The following is a 21,110-nucleotide window of genomic DNA, read 5'->3' on the forward strand; positions in this document are numbered from 1 at the left end:
TTCTACTGTCCTCTTTCTCTGGAGTGCTACCAATTTACACCTCATCAATTATGTATGGGGTTACCTAGGTTAACCAGGGATACTCAATTTGTCCCGATCATACTTAGACATTGGTGGTCTAAGCAGTAGTCCAGGCAGCCCACTCCTTTGCCTGACTTGGTGCTTATGCTCTCCTCTCTCAGAAATAGGCACTTACCTGCAATCTCTTTTCAAGGAATTGTTTGCCACCTTCCAAACCATATGAATGTTCGTAAGGATAACTCCAGTCTCGAATCAAAAACATTAATGTCTACAGAAAAAAGGAAAAACATAGAATCATTTCTTATAAAATTTTACCAAAAATTACCTTAACAACTGAAGCATCCCTTACTCCCCAGAAACGATCCTTATCAAAAGTTACAGCAACCAAATGGTTTACTACTAATCATAGTTATATCAAGAGCCTACTACATAAACCAGTAACACTCCCAACTCCTATACCAAGAATCTACATCCACTTGAGAAACTTACTCTATATATTGTCACCACAAGTAATAACACAGGGATTTTTAAGAAACAAAAGATGTATCAGGGTATACAGATCATAATTTTAAGCCAAGATTGTATAATTAAAAGACCAAATAATTCACAGAATTTTTTATTCTTACATGCTTAGGTTTCTCAATTCAGCATTATTGATGCTTTGGGTCAGATAATTCTTAGCTGTACACACTTGTCCTATGTATTACAGGATGCTGAATAGCATGTCTGGTCTCTAAAAACTAAATACCAATGGTATTAACTTCCTCCCCAAAACTGTGACAACCTAAAATGTCTCCAAATATCGGCAAATGCCATTTGGGTGGCAAAATTACCCCAGTTCAGAAAAACAGATATAGGCCAAATAAAGTACATTTTATCATATACAAAAAATGACACCATAACCTGTCTAAATATTTCATAAACGTAATCACTTGAGCCAGACAAGACTGAGGCTGAATCAGTATAAACCCACTAACAGTAAGACGCACCAGTGATGCTTTCATATAAGGGAAGACTCACACACGGATGAGCAAACAGGGTGGAGTCATTCTTACCTACTTTAACACAGCTAACCAAGTAACACTATGTCAACTTATAAACCACTTATTTCAAAACAGAAACTATCTAAAATTAGCTTTTTTTCTTTTAAATCTCTGTAATGTCAAGACTCCAAAGAAGCAATATCAAACTATGCTTCTCAAATAACTCCACCCAGATTAATTTCTGACTTAATATTCTGCATCTAGCATTTAAAGGTAATGAAAAAACATGAGGGAGAGACATAATAAATTCTGAAACTTTTCTATGAATCAAAAATGAACAATAGCAGGTCTAACTTCAACTTGTAATATACTCCCCCCCACACACACAACCAACAATATGGCAGTAGTTTATGATGTATACAAGAAGTTTACATGACCATCTCAACTCTGGAAATTAACACCTAATTAAGAGAAATGTTATTAACTTCTTTAAGTAAAAATTCTAAGAATCAATCTATAATCATTTGTTCTATTTCCTATCTTATAAACTGCTACTGTTAAGTTGGTAATGACTCTACCATAAATTAGTTTCAATTCCGCTGGATCTGTTGCTAAAAATGAGTTTGGCATAATGTCCTTATGTCTTCAGAAATACAAGATGACAGCTTTTCACAGATAAATTTCTTTTAATGATAAAATACTTAATTTACCTGAAATGGTTTCTGGTAGATTTCTTCCATTGCAAGTCTGCCGTATTCTGTAAATAACTATTAAATCAAATTATTTAAAATAATGCCCCCAAAGACGTTGAAAGAAGACATCTGTAAAGCTGTTCTATATCAGACCACTAGATGTCAGGGCCTTTAAAATCATTTGAAAGCCAAGCATTTAATTTTTTAAGACCAAGTATACATTAAAATTTCTTTTAGTTAAGAAATCATGTATCTGTTTAAAATCATATAATAGTCAATCTTCTTATAATATTATAGATTCTTGGTGTAAAGTAACAATAATGTAGGAATTAAACTTTCAATACTGTGGCATACATTCTTTGAGACATACATACTTGCAAGTGTTGAAGATCATCTTCCTGAATATTTTGAGACAAATTATATACCTGTTAAAACAGAATTTGGTTTTCATTAGTGCTTTACTTTGAATACCCATCTGTGTATAACTTTACTTGTGGAAATGAAGGCTATTTTATACCTGAACACATATGAATGACTCGATCATTATCTTAACTGGTGATGAAAAGGATTTCTTTTTCCCTAACTATAAAACATTAAGGGGGGAGCAGTGGTGGTAAACTATGTAAAAATCATGAATACGTGCATATGGGGCCAAGAGAGCAGCAGACCTTTTTTTTAAAGTATATGTAGTATACTTATATTGTACATTTACATACTTACACTTAGGTGGTAAGTTTCTTTAATGTTACACCATGTTTTTTTTTTTTTTCTTAAGTATAGGATTTCCCCAATTATTTTTCTAAGTGAATGGATAGGAAGGGCATAGTTCTACAAAGATCAAATTCCTCCTTGGAGCATTCACAATATATAGTTTATAGTTACTCATGGGTGCCTCAACTACCATTGACTCTAATATGATTATCTTTTTACTTAAGTAAACTCAGTCTAAATAACACGAAAATTTCACCAGACTGTAGTAGCTGTTTAAAAAAAAAACAAACACAACAGCAGGTGGCACTCTTGCCCTTTCCACAAATTTTTAGGAGGCTTTCCAAGCCACACAGACCAGAGCTGATAATGGTAAGTTAAGTAAGTAAGTATAAATATAAAATAGGCTAAGTTTTCAAACTGAATACAATGACATATAATTTCTTGTATGCTAAGTCACTTCAGTCGTTTCGGATTCTGTGTGATCCTATGGACTATAGCCCGCCCGGCTCTTCTGTCCATGGGACTCTCCAGGCAAGAATACTGGAGTGGACATCCCTCTCCACGGGATCTTCCTAACCCAGGGATTGAATCCGGTCTCCTGCATTGCAGGCAGATTCTTTACCATATGAGCCACCAGGGAAGGTCTTATAATTTCTTAAGTGATTTCTTAAGTGCCTTTGGTTGGATTTTTTTTTGCCTGTTTGAAAGAACCCCCATTATATCGAAAAAAAAATCTTAAAAATTGCTAATTTAAAAACTGATTATATTTGAAAAGTAGCTTTTCAAAAGAATTATATTATACATTTTATAGCTTCTTTATTTGAAAATTACTAATGTTTTTGCACATATTTTTGAAGGAATGTGAAAAATGCACAGTTATCAAAAACAGAATTTTAGAACTAGAAGGAGCATTGAAGGAGCATCTGACCCTAACTTTGTATTGTCCATGGGTAAAACTGAGACCCTTTGGGTCCAGTTTGGGTCCAGAATCCTGTTTGCTGAAAAACATGGAGAACTCATGGCTCCTGACCCCTTTTCTCTCCTCAGTCCCCAAGTCTGGGGAAGGAGTGTTCAGCAGTTCAGTGGGAGATGGACCAATGTGACCTGGCATTCTGGAAATGGAATGGTATGGGTGGGGGCAGGGGAAAGGTAAGAAGAACTGCGTTTGCGACCTAATATCTATGGAGCATCATTCAGGGTACCTTCTGAAACCATTATACTCTAGAATGGAGCCGCAAGTACCTCATCCATGCAGAATTTTAGAGGCTTTGCGAAAAATCTGGAAAGTGCCACTGGCCAGTGGGAATTAAAGGGATGTGTCTTGGGACTGGAGCTGTGCTTAGGGAGGATAATGAACAGTCAGACTTGACTACCTACCTACCCACCATGCAGGCTTCTGAGTGGATGCAGGCAGCACCCCAGAGCCCCAAAATTCCACCATTAGGGATTGCTCCTTTTTGTGAGAGGGGCATGAAGGTCATTTGGAAAAGGAAATGGCAACCCTCTCCAGTATTCTTGCCTGGAGAATTCCATGGACAGAGGAGCCTGGCAGGCTACAGTCCATGGGGTCGCAAAGAGTCGAACACAACTGAGTGACTATCACTCACTCAAGTACTCGCAAGAAAGAGAAACTGGAGAGAAGATTCACTAGGTACAGTCCTTCTGAATCAAATCTTTTAAGAGGTCAACTAGGCCACCAAAGGAGAAAAGTAGTAGGTGTCCATAGTTGCAGCCTCTGCTAAGAAATAACATATCTAAGAAAATAGGGTTACTCCAAATATAGAACAAGCTATTCTAACCACAAAAAAATGCCGATCCAACTTAATCACTTGGAGGTCAAGAAAATAAACAGCCACTATAAGCCAGCAAACTTAAAATGATTTTCTCAGCTAACTCCAAACAGGTACTTACAAAGGAATTAATGATTGAGGTGGTTAAACTCTATTTAAACTTAAAATCTGAGAGCATGACCAACCTATTCTCACTGATATGGGCCTTAGCATTTAGAAAATAGGCCCAGATCCTTTCATTGTCAGGGCCAGGTTATAAACAGCAAAGAGAAAAGATTTGTTTACTGTAGACCATTAGTACCTAGTATACCGTGCTGTACTTAGTATACCACACTGTACTTAACAAGATGCTCAACAATTATTTTTTGAAAAAATAAATGACAAAGGGATCAATCTGTCCTTAGCCTATCAATCATATAACTTATATAATAAGGAAGGACAGAAATCTGGCCTCAAGAATCAGGAAAGACACAATAATAAAAAATAATTTCAGGGACTTCCCTACAAGTTCAGTGATTAAGACTCTGTGCTCCCAAGACAGGGGGAATGGGTTCGATCCCTGGTTAGGGAACTAAGATCCCAAATGCCAGTCAGTTCGGCCTTAAAAAACAACAAAAAATTAATCTTTTTGATTATTTAGTTTACAAAGCGCTTTTTTATGCATTATCGCATTTGGATTTCATTTCTGACTGCACACAAAACCACATTATGAGACAGTCAAGCAAAGCAAGAATTTTCATTTTACAATAAGAAAGTGGCTTTAAGTTTCCAAAATTAGGCCTCTCACTATCATAAAGTTAAATAAACAAGAGAACACCACGGTATATAAGTTTTAGGACAGAGAGCTTATAATTTAAAGCAAGTCAGAGAGTCAGCTAATCTGAAGGGCTGTGATAATACAAACGCAAAGATGTATTTTCTGGTTGCCTCAGGAAAATGGCAGCTGTGCCACCCTGTAAGATCGGAGGAAAAAAAGTAGAACAAATTGGAAAAGAGAGATTCTGAGGGTCCCCAATAACATCATTTAGTTTATAGAGACAGATATTTCCATCCCTATAATAAAAAGAAGCCCCTTCTCTTTTATCTCATAATAATATCCAAAAGTTGTTTCCACTGACAGCTAAATACTTCGAATTGAGGAAGGAGATGGGAACTTTAATTGAGACAAGTCATACATTCCAGATACTAATAGAAAGCACAAAAACCAAGACACTGTGACGGTATCATCTATAATCTCTCATCAGTAAGAAATATTTCTTACCTCAGAAGAGGCACATACTTTTTAAAATATTTGCAAATATGTATCTCGAAACATCACCACCAGCTGGACCTAACCACCATACTTCAATAATTCTTTTTTCAGCCAAAGAAGTATCAACCACAGATGAGCTCATAAAAGGGAAAGTAAAAAAATACAAAATGACCTGTGGTGGTTTAATTCAGTCCAATCAGTCTAAATTATACAGAGAAAAGATGGCCTAGCTCAAAGAGACTAGAACTTGACAAAACACCAAACATACCTAGGGTATAGCATAAGTGAAAAGAGAAAAGAATTTTACTTCTTTCTAAGTGAAACAGGTGCTATCCTAGATTATATAAACATCACTTAGGTTTCCTAAGTTAAATATGACCCTAGTTTATTATATAAACATACCTCCATTCATTCAAATAATCAAGTACTAGTTGCCATGCACATCAAGTAGAAAACTAAATTTAATTACTTGGTTTTGCTGTTTGGTTGATTTAGCCAAAAAATAAAAATATACTCTACATTTTACTGTATCTGGCGGCCACAGTATCAACTGAATATCCTAGAATTCAATTAAGGATAATATACAATAATATATACTTCTTAAAAAAAAAAAAAGAGCATTGATGCTACAACAAAATACCAAAGGCATTGGCTGTTGGTTCACTGCTTCCCTGGTAAGCACTTAAAAGTACGAAATTTCACATTATAAGCCAGGACAGCAAGCACAGAAATGTAAGTGAGCGATAAGAAATGTGAATAGTTTCTCTAATTTTAATCCTTCTTTTCTTCAATCAAACGGCATTCTGAGGAAGAGCAAAGGTACTAGAGTTCTGTGAACTGATCATGCTGGAGCATCCCTGCGTCTCACCTGAACAGAACTAGTCATGGTGCTCAGAGCAAACACTGTGGCACAATCCTTGATCGTCGACTGGCTGTCAAAGGCACCCTGGGTATCCATTAGCAGCACAGCCACCTAGGAATTAAAAGTTAGAAATACTAAGTAAAAACTCACCAACAATGATTTAAAATGGTTACTATAAAAACCAGTAATTCAGTCAAGAAAAGTACATATCTCACACATTTTGACATAATAGTCCACGTGTTTAAGTCATCGGATAATAAGATAAGAGTTCTGCATTGTTTTGCTCAAGAAATAAGGAAGAAAAAATAGTTAAAAAAAAAAAAAACTATAAAAAGAATTTTACTTTTGTTCCATTAGGTCTCTCGATCACAAACACTTCATTCCAGACTTGTATGCCTGTTGTTTCTCTTTCGCAACCACCTCGCCATGTAAAGCCAGTCAATGGTTCATTGTTTCCACCAATCCAACTCTGAGAATCCTGTTGAAATCAAGCATAAATATAAAACACACAAAAATAAGAACTCAAAAGGAATGTAGGAAATCACCCACTCTTTACAACACTGTAAATCAACTACACTTTAATAAAAATTTTAGGAAAACAAGAAAGAAATCATCCACTCCTTATTTTATAGATAAGGACGGTACATCCAGGCAGATAAAATACTGTAACATTATACAAGTAGTTACAAAAACAAATCCCACATCCTTCACAGAGGGACCTGAACCTTCTCAAATCTGCTCCCATTTTCACACTCTAGGCTTCTAGATAAGTGGGGTCACACCCACTTTTCCCACTTTGGAAAGACTTCCTATGTTCAAAATCATAAAAATAAGATACCAGCTATTTTGACACCTCCTTCTACAAAACCAAGTTCCAGACAGAACGACTGTCAAAACAGCACTGCTCTCTTAGAATAGCTTATATACTAAAATGTTTTCACACTGCCTTAATTTTCTCTTTAAAAAACATCAACTTTAAAAATAACCACAAGACTTGTATAAAATCTGATTCAAACAATCCAACTGTAAGTCTTTTTCAAAACCAAAAGGGAAATCTGAATCCAGACTGGGTATGGTATTAGATGGTGCTAAGTTGGGGTAAAGATGATTGTGTGAGGTAATAATGGCTTTGAGGTTGTACTACTAATAATAAAGTCTTATCTAGTTAAAATAAATAAGTAAAAGGGCAGAAAAGAAAACAGATGAAATAAGACCAGGAAAATGTTGGCAGGTACACTGGAGTTCATTATACTCTACTATTTTGGGGTATATTTAAATTTTTTTATAATAAAATGTTTTAGCACATACATTACAGGACTAAACTGTTGTAATATTATAAAATTATATGAAATTTAATATACCATAGGCTAATTTATCTAGAAAATTAAATCTAGAATATGATAAATGAGTTAACTTTGACATATATTAAGAGCCCTCTACTTTAAGTATATTTAAAGCCCATATACCCTTTTCTCAAAGTACCTCCCCTCAAAGGAAAAATTCCTTTGTTTCAGAAATACTTCTAATAAGCTTTACTACATAGTCCAAAATAGATAACAAAGGTCCCATTAGGGGTGGAGAAAGATGTATAAGGTAGACTTAATGAGGAAAAGGCGGGAGACAAAAGTATTGCCCAAATTATCACTACTTAATATGAAGATCAGTCTTAAACATCAGTGGGCTTCCCTGTGGCTCAGATGGTAAAACACAAACCATCTATAATTATTATTCCACAGAACTCCATCCCCAGTTGTTACCAATCCTATCACTTACAAAATTCTCTTGGACTCTCTTCACTTTCAGTATCTTCAACTTAAGACCCTCATCCTCTGCTGGTCACAAGGCTGACACATGGTACAGCTCTATCTATACTATATACTACAGACTTGTGCTTCAGGAAGCACCCTTCACAGGGATCAGGGGATTAACAGTACACCCTAGATAAGCCCAGTTATGGTCTTGCACTGACTAGACTTTTTAGATGCTCCAAATCACCTTGAACCTCCCTGTTGTACCCTCCAACCCATCCTTCCTAACTGTCACTTAATGTTCTCAACAAGAAATCTAAAATCATGCCATGGTCCCACTAAAAAGCCATCTGTGGCTCCCCATTTCTTTACAGGACCATCTGGAGACGTGCTGTATACAATCCACCTTTAATTTACATTCCCTATCTCTGCTCCTTATGTCCCCCCAACACACACACCTCTTTCAGTTTGTCCCACAACAAAAAAGGTCAATAATCCCAAATACATAGGTTGCTTAGCATCTCTATACCTTTGCTCCATCTGCTCTCAGCCTGGACTGAGTGGGTGGTCAGGAAAAGAAACTCCAACTTTTCTGAACTCTTAAAGCCTATTATTGACACTTCAGGTGGCTCCCTTTAAACGGCTTTGCACTGCAGTTCTTGTGTAAGTATTGCGAGCACGGGCTATAAACCCCATCTGATTTACAAAACTGTTTCTACCAAAATGCCTTCCATATTCTAGGTCCTCACACATAGCACCTCATTCCCCAAAAGTGTCAAAGTGATATTTAATGATCTGATTCAACCTACGCAAGTAACTTAAAAGAATTTATCCTAATAGAGAAATCTACTTTTATTCTACATATTACTTTTTACTTAATTACTTAATTTTACTTATTTTTTTTCCCTAACTCTTCTATGAGAATTTAAGTTCCATGAAGAAAAAAAGTTTTGTCATTTTTTTTCCTCTCAAAACACAGGATAGTATCCCCAGAACATAGAATAGTGCCTGGCTCGCAGTAGGTACTCAAAATATTTGCTCAATAAATATGTTAAATTTTTAAAATTAGTAAGCTTCAACATGTTCCTTTTTGCACATGGGTAAGAGATGGAAGAAATAAAATCCTTTCAATCACTGCTAGAAATAATACATGAATAAGAGTAAAACTAAATTTTAAAAAGTACAGATGACTGAAATCATAAGCTAAGTAAGATGCTTGTTAACCTTACTATCTCCAAAAGAACTTTAAAAAGAATTGGTGTCTCATTAAAAAAGATGTACTAACTATATATTATCTCTTCTTGGTTTACCCTGTAATGGAAATGTTTACTAAATTGCTATTGTTCAGTCACTAAGTCGCCCAACTCTTTGTGACTCCATCCACTACAGCACATCAGGTTTTCCTGTCCTTCACTATCTCCTGGACGTTGCTCAAACTCATGTCATTGGGCTGGTGATGCCATTCAACCATCTCATCCTCTGTTGCCCACTTCTCCTCTTGCCCTCAGTCTTTCCCAGCATCAGACAGAGTCTTTTCCAATGAGTCGGCTCTTCACATTAGATGGCCAAAGTACTGAAGCTCCAGCTTCACCATTAGTCCTTCAATGAACGTTCAGGGTTGATTTCCTTTAGGATTGACTGGTTTGACTCCTTGATCTTCAAGGGACTCTCAAGAGTCTTCTCCATCACCACAGTTCGAAAGCATCAATTCTTCAGCAATCAACTGTAGCCCGCCAGGCTCCTCTGTCCATGTGATTCTCCAGGCAAGAATACTGTAGTGGGTTCCCATTTCCCCTCTAGGGTATCTTCCCAACCCAGCGATCAAACCTAGGTCTCCTGCACCGCCGGCAGGTCCTTTACATTTGAGCCACCACAGCTTTGACTATACGGACCTTGGTTGACAAAGTGATGTCTCTGTTTTTTAATACACTGTCTAGGTTTGTCACAGCTTTCCTTCCAAGGAGCAAGCATCTTTTAATTTCATGGCTGCAATTACCATCTGCAGTGATTTTGGAGCCCGAGAAAATAAAGTCTATCAATATTTCCACTTTTTTTCCATTTATTTGCCATGAAGTGATGGGACTGGATGCCATGATTTACTTTTTTGAATGTTGAGTTTTAAGCCAGCTTTTTTAACTCTTCTCTTTCACCCTCATCAAGACACTCTTTAGTTCCTCTTAGCTTTCTGCCATTAGAGTGATATCATCTGCATATCTGAAGTTGTTGATATTTCTCCTGGCAATCTTGAATCCAGCTTGTGTGCTTCCTTCAGCCAGGCATTTCACATGATGCACTCTGAATAGAAGTTAAATAAGCAGGGTGACAATATACAGCCTTGACATATTTCTTCCCTAATTTTGAACTGGTCCATTACTCCACATCCAGTTCTAACTGTTGTTTCTTGACCTGTACACAGGTTTCTCAGGAGGCAGGTAAAGTGGTCTGGGATTCCCATCTTGTTAAGAATTTTCCAGAGTTTGTTGTGATCCATACAGTCAAAGGCTTTAGCGTAGTCAATGACGCAGAAGTACTAAATTGATCAGTCAATAAAGAATGAGAGAAAAGGTAAATCAGAGAACCTAATTAAAACCAGTTAAGTTTTGACATTTCAAAACATGAAATTAAGTCTTGTTATTTCTCTAACATACTGAACACTGGTAAATTTAATATAGTCATTCAACAAATATTTATTGAACCCCTACTGTGTGCCAGCCACTGTTCTAGATTCAAGGGACAGAGCAGTGAAAAAGAACAAACATCTCTGCCCTCAGGAGGACGCTAATGAATTCGAGAAGGAGCCTCGCTCATAACAGATACGGTCTGCTGTCATGAGTAGAAGCAAACTTAAGAACCTGAAAAACAGTAACCTGATACCATTTATTAATACAGGGACAAAAACTAAAAATTTTAAAAATTATCTTAATCCTCCAGTTCAAAAAAAAAAGCTTACTGAATAAGTCCCAGTTGCAAAAGGCATCTCAGCTGAAAAGACTTGAACTTTGAATGTAGTCAAATATTATAGTGAACAAACAGAAATCCTTGCCAAAAAGACTCACCAATGTAATTATCAACAATAAAGAACCCCTACCTGCTCTAAACAATAAGAAACAAATTCTTATTTCACCATAGGAAAGATAACATTCTCTAGCAATGGAGATTGGAGAAGGCAATGGCACCCCACTCCAGTACTCCTGCCTGGAAAATCCTATGGACGGAGGAGCCTGGTGGGCTGCAATCCATGGGGTCGCTAAGAGTCGGGCACGACTGAGCAACTTCACTTTCACTTTGCATTTTCATGCATTGGAGAAGGAAATGACAACCCACTCTGGTGTTCTTGCCTGGAGAATCCCAGGGACGGGGGAGCCTGGTGGGCTGCCATCTCTGGGGTCGCACAGAGTCGGACACGACTGAAGCAACTTAGCAGCAGCAGCAGCAATGGAAAAGGCAATGGCACCCCACTCCAGTACTCTTGCCTGGTAAACCCCATGGACGGAGGAGCCTGGTAGGCTGCAGTCCATGGGGTCACCAGGGGTCAGACACAACTGAGCGACTTCACTTTCACTTTTCACTTTCATGCACTGGAGAAGGAAATGGCAACCCACTCCAGTGTCCTTGCCTGGAGAATCCCAAGGACGGAGGAGCCTGGTGGGCTGCCGTCTATGGGGTCACACAGAGTCGCACACAACTGAAGCAACTCAGCAGCAGCAGCAACAAAGTGAAACAAAAGTTAGGTAAATTTGCACATTGAGTTGGTAGTCCAGCCAGGTCTCCTAACTTCAACAATGGGCATGCCAGAAGATAAAGGTGCATTGAGAAGCCGTAACAACTCAACACAGCTATAAGGAAAATGGACAGAAGGATGAAATTAAAGATCCAAGTAATTGTACAACAAAACAGCAGATCCTTCGAGCTATGAAGCATTCCCCATAAAAACATAACAGATAAAAATCTTAATTGTATAAACTAGTACCTAACTTAGGAGGTAGGTTATTAACACCAAACACCCAAACGATAGAATAAGCTAATATTAACATTCTGACCACCAAGCATAACTTAAAAGAGTTTTCATTTGAATATGTAAGAATACTCTGCAAGTCCTAGAGCAAATTAAGAAACATTAGACTTTTAAAACAATTTTAAAACTGTCTAACATCTTACCCATCTCCTCATCCAACTCTTCCCTTTTGGGGCTGGACAGGCAGATAACATAATGACTGACCTAAGTCACAAGCTCAGACAAAGGACAACTATATCAACTTAGCTACACGCGAAAGAATAAGTTTAAATAATCTTTTTTTCTTATGATTCTGGTTAAAAGGTGACCTTGACCTGGAAGACATGCTTAGTAAAATAAGCCAGATACAAAATAACAAAATTGTATGATTATACTTACATGAAATATCTAGAGCAGTTAAACTCATTGAGACAGAAAGTGGAAAAGCAGTTATCAGGGGCTGGAAGAAAGAGTTTATTGTGTACAGATCTTTAGTCTGGGAAAATGAAAAAGTTCTGGAAATGTATTGGTGGTGATGACTGCACAATAATGTGAACAGTCTTAATGCCATTGAAATTGTACACTTAAAAGGGACTAAAAAGGGAAATTGTTATGTATTTTTTAACCACAATTTTTCAAGTGTACTTAAGTGCTACTAGAACAGGAAAGGGAAAACACTTCTAGTTATTGTGATGTTTGGTGTTGAGATCTGATTTTATAGCCTTCCACTGGACTTCCAGTCTCAGTGCTCCCATGTATAAAGCTAATATAAAAAAAGCATATCAGCCTCACAAGAAAAAGCTCAACATGAAAATCAATGACCTTTCTTTCTTTTTGATCAGAGAATCAAGGTCACAGGGCAAATTGCACACTGAACTCTGGAGAGAGGCGGTTTACCAGAAGCAGAAACTGCTAGAGCAAACTGAAGAAAACACTTAAATTAATATGGACAAACTGCTAAAAGCTAAAAGAAACTAGCTTGGGACCTAAGAGCTCTTCATTTTTACCATAAGAAGTTCCCTGAGGTTCTCTCTTTCTGTTTGTTTTGACCCTGCCACATGGTTTGCGGAATCTTAGTTCCTCAACCAGGGATTGAACCCAAGCCGTGGCAGTGAAAGCACTGAGCCCTAATGACTGGACCACCAGGGGATTCCCTGCAACCATTTTCAAACACACACAGGGGCAAGTAAGCCCTGAGAGCAGTCCCCACTAACGAAGGCCAGCCCTTCAAGGCAAACTACCTGATCAGAGCTTTATCTAACCCTGGGAAAAGTCCAATTCATCAACTCCAGTTCCCTCTAGCCTTCCTGTTTCAAGTAAAGGGAGAAAAAAAATTTCTGAAGGTCATAGCCCAGGGACTCAGGTCCACTTACAAAACTGAGATTTAATCATAAAATGATAAAGCTCTCCTCACGCACACATTACTACCACATCAATCAGTGGATTACAACTGACACAGCGGGAAGACAGAGATTCTATTTAAGGAGTTCTTAGGGAAACCCAAGGACAATGGAAGGGGGACAGAATACTTAAGTCTCTGGGATCTAAAGCAGCAAACACTAACCACATCTCTGAGCTAGAACTAGATTAACATAAAACTTCACAGTAAAAGCTTAACTCTCAGTTCCTATTTTCTGATAGTTCACGTCTGATAAGTACAAGCCATGTACTTTCCTCAAAAGTTGAGGAAAAACAGACTGATGAGACAAAGCAACCTTAAGAATCAAACTCAGGTATGATGCAGATTTTGAAATACTAGACAGGAAATTTAAAGTAACTAAGATAAATATCACAAAAGCTCTAATTTTAAAAAGTGGAAACCGTGCAAAAACAAGTAATGTAAGCAGAGAGATGGAAACTCTAAGCTAGAATCCAAAGAAAATGCTAGATAGAAAAATACTACTATAGAAATAAAGAATACCTTTAATATACCTGGGCTTTCCTTGTGGCTCAGCTGGTGAAGAATCCGCTTGCACTGTGGAGACCTGGGTTCAATCCCTGGGTTGGGAAGACCCGCTGGAGAAGGGAAAGGCTAACCACTCCAGTATTCTGGCCTGGAAAATTCCATGGACTGTATAGTCTCTGGGGTCATAAAGAGTTGGACACGACTGAGCGACTTTCACTTTTAATATACTTATCCACAGACTGGACACATCAACAAAAGAATCAGTGAACACAAAAATGTATCAACAGAAACTTCCCAAACTGAAATGCATAGACAAAAAAGGATAAGAATAACAGAAGAGACTATTCAAGAACTGTGGGACAATTACAAAAAGGTATAAATAGGTATGGCTTCCCTGGTGGCTCAGTGGTAAAGAATCTGCTTGCAAGCAGGAGATGTGGGTTCAATCCCTGGGTCGGGAAGGTATACTGGAGGAGGAGATAGCAACCCACTCCAGTATTCTTGCCTGGAAAAGCCTATGGACAGAGGAGCCTGGTGGGCTATAGTTATAGTCCATGGGGTCATAAAGAGTCGGACACGACTGAGTGACTAAACCAGTAAATAGGTATAATGGGAATACCAGAAGGAGAAGGGGAAAAGGCATAAAAGAAACGTCAGAAGTCATCAATTCAGTTCAGTCGCTCAGTCGTGTCTGACTCTGCCACCCCATGGACTGCAGCACACCAGGCTTCCCTACCTATCACCAACTCCTGGAGCTTGCTCAAACTCATGTCCATCGAGTCAGTGATGCCATCCAATCATTTCACCCTGTGTCAGCCCCTTCTCCTGCTGCCTTCAATCTTTCCCAACATCAGGGTCTTTTCAAATGAGTCAGTTCTTCACATCAGATGGCCAAAGTACTGAAGTTTCAGCTTCAGCATCAGTCCTTCCAATGAATATTCAGGACTGATTTCCTTTAGGATGGACTGGTTGAATCTCCTTGCAGTCCAAGGGACTCTCAAGAATCTTCTCCAACACCACGGTTCAAAAGCATCAATTCTTCGGTGCTCAGCTTTCTTTATAGTCCAACAATCACATCCACACATGACTACTGGAAAAACCATAGCTTGACTAGATAGACCTTTGTCAGCAAAGTAGTATCTCTGCTTTTTAATATGCTGTCTAGGTTGGTCATAACTTTTCTTCCAAGGAGCAAGTGTCTTTAATTTCATGGTAATAATGGCTGAGAATTTTCTAAAATTAATGACGAATACTAAAGAACAGATCTAAGACAATCAGATAACACCAAACAAGATAAATATCAAAAGATCTATACTAGGCTTATCACAGCCTAACTGCAAAATGACAAAGACTAAAAGGAAATCCCAAAAGAAAACAAAGACAAAAACACTTATATCTATAGTGATCAAGGAACGATAAGAATCACTTTGGACTTCTAGTCTGAAACCATACAAACAGGAAGAAAATGGAATGAAATATGTAAAGTGTTAAAAGAAAAAAGCCACCAACCTAAAATTCTGTATCCAGTAAAAGTTATCCTACAAAAGTGAAGGAGAACTAAATTCTTCCTTAGATAAAAAATGAAGGATGTTGTCACCAGTACACCTGCCTTGCAAGAAATGTTAAAAGTTCTTCACAAAGAAAGAAAATAATACACGCTGGAAACTCAAACATATATATATATAAAAGAGTATCAGAGAAAGACAAGAAAATATTTTATTCTTCTCTTAATTCATTTAATAGACAACAGCATATCCAAAGTTCTAATTGCGACAATGTATTAGGCGATTATGGTACATACGGAGGACTGGGAATAAGGTACCTGTACTACCCATAAAGTGGTATAGTAATATTCTAAAAGCAAACTTAGATCAGTTGTAAATGTATATTGCAAACTCCAGGCAATTAGATTTTTTTAATGTTTAAATAAATATAATAGATACACTAAGAAAGAACAGAATGTGGAATCATATAAAATAGTCAATTAAAGCTAAAGAAGGCAGAAAAAGAGAATAAAAAAGAACCAAGTATAACAAGTATCAATAATCACTTCAGACATGCATGACTGAAATAAACCAATTGAATGAAAGAAACTGTAACTGGATTAAAAATAAATCCAACTGTCTGCTGTCCACAAAAAAACCCAGTTTAAACATAAAGAAAAGGAATGGAGAAAGACATACAATGCTAACACTAATCAAATAAAAGCTAGAGTAGCTATACTAATTTCAGACAGAGCTGACTTAAGACAAGGAAATTATCATTATAAAGAGCGGTAATACATAATGATAAAAGGAGTCATTCATTTCTCCAGAAAAACTTGACACTCTTCAATGTGTATGTGCTTAATAAGAAAGCATCAAAATATATGAGGCAAAAACTGAATTCCAAGGAGAAACAAGAAAATCCGCTATTACACTTGGAGACTTCAACACCCCTCAATCAGTAATTGATGGATCCAGAAGACAAACTATCAGTTCCCTGATAGTACAGTTGGTAAAGAATCCCCCTGCAATGCAGCAGACCCTGGTTCAATTCCTGGGTAGGGAAGACCCACTGGAGAAGGAATAGGCTACCCACTCCAGTATTCTTGGGCTTTCTTTGTGGCTCAGCTGATGAAGAATCCACCTGCCATGCGGGAGACCTGGGTTCGATGACTGGATTGGGAAGATCCCCTGGAGAAGGGAAAAGCTACTCACTCCAGTATTCTGGCCTGGAGAATTCCATGGACTATACAGTCCATGGTTGCAAAGAGTCGGGACATGACTGAGCGACTTTCACTTTCAAGGATACAGCTGAACTAAACAGCACCAACATTAAAGCAGATCTAACTGACCTTATAGAATCCTTCATCCAACAATGGAATACACATTCCTCTTAGTCTCATACAGAACATTCCCCAAAATAGAACCCTGGGCTTTAAAACACACCTTAAAATAAACTTTAAAGAACAGATCATACAAAGCATGTTCTCAGACCACAAATGAATTAAATTAGTGACCAATATTGTAAACATAGCTGGAAAACCCCAAAATAGTAGAAGTTTACACAACACACTTCTAAATAACACATGGGTCAAAAAAATCCCAACAGAAATTTTTAAGTATTTTGAACTAAATGAAAATGAGAAAAACAACTTATGAAAACATGTGAAATGCAGTGACAGCAATGATTAGAAAAGAATTTATAGAAACGGGTACACATATTAGGAAAGAGATCTAAAACCAAAACTAGAATAATTCAACCTAAAGAAGCAGAATAAAATTAACAGCAGAAACCTTAATAACACTGAACACAAGAAAACAGGATATCAAGACAACAGGGAAAAAAAAAATCAAACCAGAGCTGGTCCTTTAAAAGATCAATAAAATTGTTTTGAGAGAGAAAAGATAAATTTAAAATATCAGAAATCAGAGGAGTCAAAACTACTAATTTCATGGACTTTAGAAAGATAACAAAAGAATATTAAGAACAATTCTATGCCCACAATTTTGATAACTGACTTGAAGTGGATTGATTATTTGTAAGACATAACCTAGCAAACTCACATGAGAAAAAATTACATCATCTGAATAGGTCTGTATCTACTAATGAAATTTAATCAACAATTAATAACCTTCAAAAAAAGAATGAACTAAATTCAGACAGTTTCACTGCTAAGTTCTTCCAAACATTTAAAGAAGAAATGATACTAGTTCTCTCTAAACTTTCCCAGGACATAGAAGCAGAGGGAACACTTCCTAATTCATTCTATGAGGCCAATGCTATCTTAATATCAAAACCAAATGAAGACATTACAAAAAAAGAAAACTAAAGACCAATATATTTCAGGAATATAGATGTAATAATACTCAACAAAATATTAGAAAATTGAATCCAACAATGTATAAAAAGAATTATACATCACAACTAAGTGGACTGTTCTAGGGATGCAAGGCTAACTCAACATTCAAAAAATTAATATGATCCATTTCATTGAAAAAGTGAGAGAATTCCAGAAAAATATCTATTTCTGCTGTACTGACTATGCCAAAGCCTCTGACTGTGTGGATTACAACAAACTGTGGAAAATTCTTAAAGAGATGGGAATACCAGACCACCTGACCTGCCACCTAAGAAATCTGTATACAGGTCAAGAAGCAACAGTTAGAACTAGACATGGAACAACAGATTGGTTCCGAATTGGGAAAGAATTACATCAAGGTTGTATATTGTCACCCTGCTTATTTAACTTATATGCAGAGTACATCATGAGAAATGCTGGACTGGATGAAGCACAAGCTGGAATCAAGACTGCCAGAAGAAATATCAGTAACCTCATATATGCAGATGACACCATCCTATGGCAGAAAGCGAAAATGAACTAAAGAGCCTCTTGATGAAAGTGAAAGAGGAGAGTGAAAAAGTTGGCTTAAAACTTAACATTCAAAAAACTAAGATCATGGCATCTGGTCTCAATCCATGGCAAATAGATGGGGAAACAATGGAAACAGTGACAGACTTTATTTTGGGGGGCTCCAAAATCACTGCAGATGGTGACTGCAGCCATGAAATTAAAAGATGTTTGCTCCTTGGAAGAAAAGTCATGACCAACCTAGACAACATATTAAAAAGCAGAGTCATTACTTTGACAACAAAGGTCTGTATAGTCAAAGCTATTGTTTTTCCAGTAGTCACGTATGGATGTGAGAGTTGGACTATAAAGAAAGCTGAGTGCCAAAGAATTGATGCTTTTGAACTGTGGTGTTGGAGAAGATTCTTGAGAGTCTCTCGGACTGCAAGGAGATCCAACCAGTCAATCCTAAAGGAAATCAGTCCTGAATATTCATTGGAAGGACTGATGTTGAAGCTGAAGCTCCAATATTTTGGCCACCCGATGCAAATAACTGACTCATTTGCAAAGACCCTGATGTTGGGAAGGATTGAAGGCAGGAGAAGGGCCCGGCAGAAGATGAGACGGTTAATGACATCACCGACTCAATGGACATGAGTCTGAGTAGGCTGCAGGAGTTGGTAACGGATAGGGAAGCCCTCCGTGCTGCAGTCCATGGGGTCACAAACAGTCAGACACAACTGAGAGACTGAACTGATCAAATCAACAGACTAAAGAAAAACCATATGATCATATGAATGATGCAGAAAAGGCATCTGACAAAATCCAACGTCCATTCATGATTTTAAAAGCAAATACTGTCTTAGCACACTAGAAAGAGAGAACTTCCTGAACCTAACAATATCTCCAAAAAAATTCTACAGCTAACATCATACACAGTGGTGAAAACCTAGGTGTTTCTCCCTAAAGGTTAGGAAAGGGATAAGAAGACATGTTCTTATCACCTGTATTGTACTGGAGATTCTAGCCAGCACAATCAGCCAAGAAAAAGAGCTAAGAGGTACTCAGATTGGAAGGGAAAAAGGAAAACTATATTTACAGATGACATGGTCTTTTATATATATATATATATATATATATATATTTCTGCTTTATTGACTATGCCAAAGCCTTTGACTGTGTGGATCACAATAAACTGTGGAAAATTCTGAAAGAGATGGGTATACCAGACCACCTGATCTGCCTCTTGAGAAATTTGTATGCAGGTCAGGAAGCAACAGTTAGAACTGGACATGGAACAACAGACTGGTTCCAAATAGGAAAAGGAGTTTGTCAAGGCTGTATATTGTCACCCTGCTTATTTAACTTATATGCAGAGTACATCATGAGAAACGCTGGACTGGAAGAAACACAAGCTGGAATCAAGATTGCCGGGAGAAATATCAATAACCTCAGATATGCAGATGACACCACCCTTATGGCAGAAAGTGAAGAGGAACTCAAAAGCCTCTTGATGAAAGTGAAAGTGGAGAGTGAAAAAGTTGGCTTAAAGCTCAACATTCAGAAAACGAAGATCATGGCATCCAGTCCCACCACTTCATGGGAAATAGATGGGGAAATAGTGGAAACAGTGTCAGACTTTATTTTTCTGGGCTCCAAAATCACTACAGATGGTGACTGCAGCCATGAAATTAAAAGACGCTTACTCCTTGGAAGGAAAGTTATGACCAACCTAGATAGCATATTCAAAAGCAGAGACATTACTTTGCCAACAAAGGTTCGTCTAGTCAAGGCTATGGTTTTTCCTGTGGTCATGTATGGATGTGAGAGTTGGACTGTGAAGAAGGCTGAGCGCCGAAGAATTGATGCTTTTGAACTGTGATGTTGGAGAAGACTCTTGAGAGTCCCCTGGACTGCAAGGAGATCCAAGCAGTGCATTCTGAAGGAGATCAGCCCTGGGATTTCTTTGGAAGGAATGATGCTAAAGCTGAAACTCCAGTACTTTGGCCACCTCATGAGAAGAGTTGACTCATTGGAAAAGACTCTGATGCTGGGAGGGATTGGGGGCAGGAGGTGAAGGGGACGACAGAGGATGAGATGGCTGGATGGCATCACTGACTCGATGGACCTGAGTCTGAGTGAACTCCGGGAGTTGGTGATGGACAGGGAGGCCTGGCGTGCTGCGATTCATGGGGTCGCAAAGAGTCGGACACGACTGAGCGACTGATCTGATAGAGAGAAAACATTTAAAAAGTCCACTAAAAAGCTATTGGAATGAATAAATGAGTTAAACAAGATTTCAGGATAAAAGATCAATATAAAAATATCAATTGTATACTTAACAACGAACAACCTGAAAATGAAATTAAGAAAACAATTCTATTTATATCATCATCAAATCAGGAGTAAATTTAACAAAAGTATAAAAAATACAAACTACAAAACATTCTTCCCCCCCCCAAGCTGGATTTATTTATTTAAAGACGACCCACATAAATGGAAAAAAAATGCCATGTTCAAAGATCAAAGTGCTTAATATTCAGACAACATTACCCAAACTGATCTTTTAGATTCAATACAATCACCAACAGAATCCCAACTAACCTCCCATAGAATCAGAGAGACAGAAAATAAGATTATAGTTCCTTAGGGAGAGAGGCTGGGAGAAGAGGTTATAGGGGATAGGTGGGTTAACAGCTTAAAAGGTACAGAGCTTCATATTTTTCATTCTGAGGTGGTAAAAATGTTCTAAAACTTATTGTGATGATGATTATACAACTGTGAATATACTAAAATCATGGGACTGTATACCACAGGT

At 37.6% G+C, this 21,110-nt stretch overlaps 1 protein-coding gene across 6 annotated transcripts in view; it reads right to left on the reverse strand.

The window, feature by feature from the left end:
* ATL2 (atlastin GTPase 2) overlaps window positions 1–21,110 on the reverse strand; it is a 68,384-nt gene that overhangs the window by 10,157 nt on the left and 37,117 nt on the right. For all 6 annotated transcript variants that reach the window (XM_055539841.1, XM_055539839.1, XM_055539844.1 and 3 more), the window contains 5 exons: window positions 6,655–6,789; window positions 6,318–6,422; window positions 2,071–2,121; window positions 1,715–1,771; window positions 197–289 (listed from right to left, as the gene is read on the reverse strand). In XM_055539841.1, the coding sequence (XP_055395816.1) occupies window positions 197–289; window positions 1,715–1,771; window positions 2,071–2,121; window positions 6,318–6,422; window positions 6,655–6,789 (441 nt within the window). The remainder of the gene's footprint in view (window positions 1–196; window positions 290–1,714; window positions 1,772–2,070; window positions 2,122–6,317; window positions 6,423–6,654; window positions 6,790–21,110) is intronic.

The sequence above is a fragment of the Bubalus kerabau genome, chromosome 11 (assembly GCF_029407905.1).
Source record: "Bubalus kerabau isolate K-KA32 ecotype Philippines breed swamp buffalo chromosome 11, PCC_UOA_SB_1v2, whole genome shotgun sequence".
In the NCBI taxonomy this organism is placed as follows: Eukaryota; Metazoa; Chordata; class Mammalia; order Artiodactyla; family Bovidae; genus Bubalus; species Bubalus kerabau.